A 7145-nucleotide genomic window follows, 5' to 3' on the forward strand; every position below is an offset into this window, starting at 1 on the left:
ACTTGACATTATGTAACACCATATGGTAACACTTTATAAGTTTATTTTTTTTTAAAAGTTTTAGTAACACATTTGTAACACTTTGTAAATAAGTAACACTTTCATGTAACACTTTATAATAGGTAACACTTGCATGTAACACTTTAATCCTACCGGTAACACTTTTGTATAACACTTAAAGTTCCCCTTAAAAAAAAAATTTTAAAAAATGATTTTATAGGAAATGAAGGGGGTCATTTTGGATTTTTGGGAACCATCCACTCCGTCGAGGTCGAAGTCCCAAAGTTATAAAAGAGAGTGGGAATAAGTTGGGCATTTTCACTGCTTTAGAAACTCCACCCAAATCGCCGCCACATTTCGATTCTGAATGATCTTCTCTCTCTCTCTATTCTCCCTTTGTCTCTTCTCCTATTTCTTCAATCTTATTTGATTTCTATGATTCACTAATTAATTCTTATCAGATTGCCTCGTTGGTTTTAATTGAAGAACCCTAATTCACATACACAATGATCAGACGACAACGCACCACCTTCCAGCGAACAGTCGGTGACGCACCACCACCTAGACAACACGACGTCGCCACACCACCACCTAGACAACGGGGTATATGGGTAGACAAGGGTGGAAACCTGGAAGGCCAAAACGAAAAGTGGCTTGACGAGAGTTTAACAAAGACAAAATGAAAAGGAGAGGAGTGTGTTTCATCAGAGAAACCAGCCACAGAGGATGACGACAATGGAAAATCAACGACTGTTCCCGATCAATAGATTGATTTTGGCTTTGATCCTCTATCAATCTGTTAATCGATTGTGCACTTCAAATAAGGTTAATTATCTTCCCCTCCATTTGGTTTATAATTTTTTTCCTTTGATTTTGATATACTTTGGTTTAATTGTGGGATTTTCTTAATTTTTTTATTGATTGAATAATTTTATTGATTCTTGAAAGTTCTGGTTATAAATGTTACTAGTTTAGGGTTTTCGGTGAATTTTGTGTGGAAGTTCTCACAATTTAATTCAAATTCGTTATTTGTCCATTTAATACTTCATATTTTTGTCCATTTCTTTCTGGATATGAAGTTATAGATTGGTTAGTTTCTTTGGGATAAATTAAACATCGAATTATTTGTATGTTTTTTGTTGAAAATTGATATGTTCTTTCATATGAGTTCTTCAGTTTTGGATTTAATTGTGCATTTAGGACTTATAGAACTAAAACAGTTTCTTGAATTTTGAAGAAGCAATTTGAATCAGAAATAAAGAATGGATTTCTTGGAGTGTTTGGGAGCATTGAAGTGGATAACTCGACTGTAACATTCGATTATGAGTTTTCTGTTTGTCTGAATGTTGATTTAATCCAGCATTATATTATGTTCCTCATACTGTTTCTGAAGTGTGTTATGGTTATCAGCGCAATAGAGGAATTGACTCTTCAAACTGTGAAGATTCAGATGGGCGATACCGGTGATAGACGAGGAACGAAGCGAGTGCCAGCTGAGCCACCGCCCTAAATCCTACCAGGACTTCTTGGATGAAACTCGGAGCCACAAACAAAAGACTGAAAGGCAGGCTTCATATACTTATCTCCTAAGAAAAAATATGTTCTCACTCCTGTCACTGTTTTTAGTGTAAATATGTATAATTGAATTGGCAAGCCTATCATAGAAATAAGAAGACATTGTTAAGTGGGAATCAAGCCGTAAGAAAAAAGCGATAGTTCTGGACAAGCTTAAGGTATAACCTTTTACTAGATTACAAAATAAAATGCAAGGATTTTGTTCGGAACAGAAGCACTTAAACTTAGGGTTAGAGATTTTCAATTTAGAACAATAATCAGAAGAATTCCTTGAAAATAATGGAGTTGGGTTGTGTCATCACTGTGATTATGCGCATAACTATTTGTTTGGTGATTTTCCTACTACTAGTGATATCGATTTGTAGGTAAACACTAAGTTGTCAAAAATGCTAACATTACCAAGTCTTAGGAATTCTTGATTGTTGTTTGCAGTGATGCAGTCTGATCAAGTTTTGTTTAAACTTTAATTTGCTCGCCAATCTGTTTACAGCTCCTTATTTATTGTATGAATTTCGTTTATCTCTTTTCTGTTCAGGCTACATTCAAGATTACCCTGGATGTTCCATCTAATCTTATAGCACTCTCCAACATGCCTGTCATTGAAGAAAAGAAAGAAGGAGATCTTAAGACTGTTTACTTTGAGGAGTCACCAATCATGTCGACATACTTGGTTGCTGTAGTTGTGGGTTTGTTTGATTTTGTGGAAAGTAGCACATCTGATGGTATACCTGGAATTCTGCTTGTAGTGCTACTCTTTTTTAATGAACTACGCCTCAGGGGATCTTTATATATGACCACATTTCTTTCTTATTGTGCAGGTATTAAAGTTAGATGTTATTGTCAAGTTGGCAAGTCAGACCAAGGGAAGTTTGCTTTAGAGGTTGCTGTTAAGACCCTTGAATTATATAAAGAGTAACTTGCTCTCACACTGTCTTTTCTTTGTTGATTCCAAACTACTACGTATATATTTTCCCATGTTTCTTCTTATCTGTTATTATAATACTGTTCACACTTTTAAAAGGTATTTTGAGGTGCCTTACGCCTTGCCCAAATTGGATATGATTGCGATTCCTGATTTTGCTGCTGGTGCCATGGAGAACTATGGTTTGGTCACATATCGTGAGAATGCATTGCTGTATGATGAGAAGCACTCCGCTGCTGCTAACAAGCAAAGGGTAATTGGTTTGCTTAGCTGGCTGAGGCATCACTAAATTATTTGTTCTGTCTGTTCAATAATGGAATTCTCTTCTGTTAAGGTTGCTATCGTGGTTGCTCATGAATTAGCTCATCAGTGGTTTGGAAATCTCGTGACTATGGAATGGTGGACTCATTTGTGGTTGAATGAGGGATTTGCAACATGGGTAACTTTATATTTACCTCACCCATAGATTATAATAATTTTCCCCCCAAAATTATATTTTTGCAACATGCTGTAGGTAATATTTTAGCCTATATTATTTAGATATGTAACATGGAGAAGCTATGTTGTTATTTATTTATAAAACAGATTATGTGTACCTTGAACAGACTCTTTTAAACATATAAAATTATAGGATTCACGGTCTCTAATTCATGCTTCCCGGGATCGGCTTTTCTGTGTTGTATATATGCTTATTTGGGTCATGGAATGAGCAGCGGAACGAGGATGCATGCATTGGGTGAACGAGCACATTTATTTTGCTTGGGATTATGCCATGGCTTAAATTTAGAGTACATTGCTTCATAAAGACTTTGAATCTATGGTTGAGGTAAATATTTTATCAGAGCTACTGACGTTTCCATAATTCATATTACCATCATGGTTTCGTCCTGGTTATCTGATTTTTATACTTTTTATACATATATTAGGATAAAATAGATCAAGATAAAATATTGGTTGTGTTGTTGTTTAAAGCTTCTATTTTGGGAGGTGTTGTTGTTGCTTGATCGAGGTGCTGCTGGTGCTTGGAGCGTAGCTTCGAGGTGATGTACGTCTGCTTGGAGCTGTTTTGGAATTTAGTGGTCTAAAGACCGAAGTTGACTGAAGTTGACTTTCTTTTTTGTTTTGATTATTAGATTTCTTAGCCAAACAAAAGTTGGTGTTTGTGAATGTTTTTGTAAGAAACTATGAAATTATATCAATTTAAATTATTGTCTATCGTATATGTTAATTTCACATTTGTGGTTGTTGTGCATATTAATATTATTTTATATTTTAAAAAATAAAAAATGTTGTATTAAATAATCATAGTAATAATAATAATAATATTTTTAATAAAAAATGTTACATATTAATTAACCTGTGTTATATTAGTTTACAAAAAATGATACATAATGTCCAATGAAGTGTTCCTAGATGTCAAAAGATGATTGAAAAATGTTACCCAATAGCAGAAAAGTGTTGCTTAATATAATGTGTTACGTTATATGGTGAAAAGTGATACCTACGATTCAATAAAGTGTTACTGTAAATCAAAAGATGATATAAAAAGTGATACTAATGGTTAAAAAGTGTTACCTAAGATGTTACGAGTAACACTTTTAAAGTGCTACAATAGGAATGAAAAAGTGTTACATAAATTTATTTTTGGTAACACTAGTAAAAGTGTTATCATATGTAATTAAAAGTGTTACCTAATAGAATAGGTAGCACGAGCAGATGTATCACCCATAAAGTGTTACTTATAATCTATGGAAACACTTTACCCCCTTTATGTAACAGTTTTTCAGTGTTACCTAAAGTTAAATATGTACTAGTGTTATTAATTCTTTTCACCGAATCTGGATAGCATCCGCTGTCCTTTTTGCGAATTCAGGATGATTTTCTAGAGGCATTTCAAACAATTGTACAATTTTAGCCCAAAATCCCTGCCTGCTTGATCGGTACCTTCGCGTTGATCTCCTCCTGCCTCAATCACTACTACAAAAAAGGGCAAAGAGACCCTTCCAAAATGGCTTAAGAGATCTCCTTTCAAGGGGTCTCTATCTCACAGGTCTCTTTGATAAAGAGACCTCCTCATCAAGAGGGGGTCTGTTGGTTAAAAGTTAGAGACCTTCCACGTAAGAAAGAGGGTCTCTTATGTGAACGTTGGTTAAAATATTTTAGAAGGGAAAGAGACCTCTTATTAGAGATGTGAGATTTGTTTGTTAAAATGTTCAGACCCATTAAGTAAGATAGGAGGTCTCTTTGAATATTTTTATTTTTGTTTATTAAAGCAGTTAAGACCTCATATATAAGATAAGGGGTCTCTTTGTTATTTTTTTTATTATTATTTTTTACAAAGTAAAGACCTCATATCTTAGATATGGGGTCTCTTTGAATTTTTTATTATTATAACTAGAGAGCCTTTATTACACCTGACGGGTCTCTTTGCAACCTTTTTTTTTTTTTAAAAAATATCGATAATAGCAGAATACAAGTAGCTGCGCCAATTCAGAATTAATATACATATATTACACCTGCGTTTACACCAGCAGGCATCAAATGCACAAAACCACAAAACCACACCTGATATAATACATAACTAGTTTTAAACCCGTGCAACGCACGGTTTATATTTTGTTTTAAAAATGATTTATTTTTTATTTCATCTTCATCAAATGACCAAAATCAGAGAAAAGATGAAAGAAACATAATTCTCCTTTACATATTTGGGAAACCATTATTGGGAATACTCCCACACATCATTTGTAACTTGAGATCTATTTTCCCCTGACTTGAAAAGTAAAATTACACAATAAATGATTAGGTCAAATTGGATTACTAATCTTATAAGAAAGTGAGATAATGCCTTTGAATGTCTGGTGTAAGGAAGACGCGTAAACACCATATGCCTGCCAAAAAACGAAAGGCTTATTTTAATTATTGGGAAAGAAAAACATCTCATCAACGAAAACACTCACAATTATATCCAAGATTAAAAACTACAGGATTTCAAATAAAAAAACCAGCAAAGAACAATCGCGAGGCGTAGACATAAATGCAACACAACATGTTAGAAGTCTAGCTAGCTATGCTCATTGGGTTATTGTTGAGTTAGCTTCCTTATGTAAGTGATTTATCAACTTATGCAAATCTAACAATATTTGTATTATCAGGAAAGAGATAACTCCAAATAATTTTCTCGATATGTTAGAGAATAAAGATAAAGTACAATAACAATGTCAATATGGGAAGAGTACTATTTTCAATTAATGCTAAAGACCATAAAACTGATTGATTAAACTTCACGAAGGTAATGGGAAAAGTTTCTCAACCCAATATAATCAAAACCAACACAAATAGAACAACATAAAACACACAGAACCCCGCAGAAATGCATTGCTCAGTAATTAATGGACATCTAACCACCCAAACAACCTTTTAGAACAATAGATAATATGTTCGAGTTGGGAAAGTCTAATCATTTACTTTCACTGGAACCCGAGATGTTAAGGAAGGGAGATACATAAATTCAATTATACAGCCAAAGAGAATGCCAGAGAGAATTATAAACATGTAAGAGGCGTCATCATACCAACAATTTCGCCGAGGTGCATCGATACTGTATTTAGTTGAGCTTTATTCTCATAAAGACGGTTGACGGTTTTTCTTGACATTATAATTTCCTTCGCAAGTGCCTGGACATGTTATACAGAAGATAGGAAGAAATTCAAAGATATCGTACTAAATTTATAAATTTCAATTGCCGTCGAACAAAAACCAAACCAAAAAATTCACAAAGAAAGAAACTACAATTTAAAACAAACTTGTTTGATCATGCGAAATACAATGACATTGATTATACCTTTGCAGAACCCATGTCATTTCTCTTGGCAGCTTCTGTAATTGCCTTCTATACAGTCTTCTAAAGAGTTCCCATTATTTTCAACTGCAGGAAGCTTAACAATAAACTAACTAAGTAAGCGAAATATACAATGATCTAAGTACTTCTCAATTAGTTAGGGCACTTAAAAAGCTCAATTGAACAAAATCCAATTAAATTCCAAAAAGAATAATTAGTTTGATCAGGGTTCCGATTGAATTGGGGCAATGCAATTTACAATTATAATTGAATTTAATTGAACGAAAAAATTAACAACAATCATCGGAAAAACAATAATGAAGCAAAAAGATAAATCTAATTTAATAAACCATTCTAGAAGCATCCATTTTCCACAACCAGGCCATCACTAAGGCCATAGTATTACTTTTAGTATAATTTCAAACTACATGATATCAATTTTTTTGGTAAATAACTACATGATATCATTACTCATGAAGCCATGACGTACCTTCAAATCTAGAGTTAACCTATGATTTGAATACATACACAATTTCTTGATCAATTCTTAAAGAAATGGACAACATATCTGAATCATCAAGTAATACTTCGTACAAAATATAAGGTTTAGATCTTACTTGGGAGTAATCACATTTCTAATCAAGGATCTCAAGAACAACAAAATAACTATTTACAACACTCGTAAAAAATAGTGCAGTTAGAATTAATCATCCAAACCAAATTAATGTGAGTACTACTAGCTAGTCTACTACACCAACATCCAATATTCCAATCACATCAAGAACACAAACAATAATGCATTGACCC

The 7145-nt window shown here is 33.4% G+C and overlaps 1 protein-coding gene across 2 annotated transcripts; it reads left to right on the forward strand.

Annotated features, from left to right (window-relative positions):
• Nucleotides 1-272: 272 nt before the first annotated feature.
• Nucleotides 273-3715, forward strand: LOC110778141 (aminopeptidase M1-like). Of its 2 annotated transcripts, XR_002530676.2 has the most exons (7): nucleotides 320-825; nucleotides 1411-2297; nucleotides 2394-2487; nucleotides 2597-2750; nucleotides 2832-2936; nucleotides 3211-3323; nucleotides 3470-3714. XR_002530676.2 is itself a non-coding variant. In XM_056841239.1 (6 exons), the coding sequence occupies exons 2-6, from the start codon at nucleotides 2081-2083 to the stop codon at nucleotides 3235-3237; spliced, it is 597 nt and encodes a 198-aa protein (XP_056697217.1). In that variant the 5' UTR covers nucleotides 273-825; nucleotides 1411-2080; the 3' UTR covers nucleotides 3238-3715. The 2 variants fall into 2 exon arrangements, 1 of the variants encoding a protein (XP_056697217.1); XM_056841239.1 differs by having other exon boundaries at nucleotides 273-825; nucleotides 3211-3715.
• The last annotated feature ends 3430 nt before the right edge of the window (nucleotides 3716-7145 follow it).

Source organism: Spinacia oleracea, chromosome 3, assembly GCF_020520425.1.
Source record: "Spinacia oleracea cultivar Varoflay chromosome 3, BTI_SOV_V1, whole genome shotgun sequence".
NCBI classification, from domain to species: Eukaryota; Viridiplantae; Streptophyta; class Magnoliopsida; order Caryophyllales; family Amaranthaceae; genus Spinacia; species Spinacia oleracea.

Bases quoted from the DNA above. Each gene is read 5' to 3' on its own strand.
- LOC110778141 (XM_056841239.1), top strand. From the start codon at position 2,081: ATGAATTTCGTTTATCTCTTTTCTGTTCAGGCTACATTCAAGATTACC. The intron at 2,488-2,596 runs GTAACTTGCTCT...CACTTTTAAAAG, and splicing joins ACCCTTGAATTATATAAAGA to GTATTTTGAGGTGCCTTACG. The intron at 2,937-3,210 runs GTAACTTTATAT...TGGAATGAGCAG, and splicing joins ATGAGGGATTTGCAACATGG to CGGAACGAGGATGCATGCAT.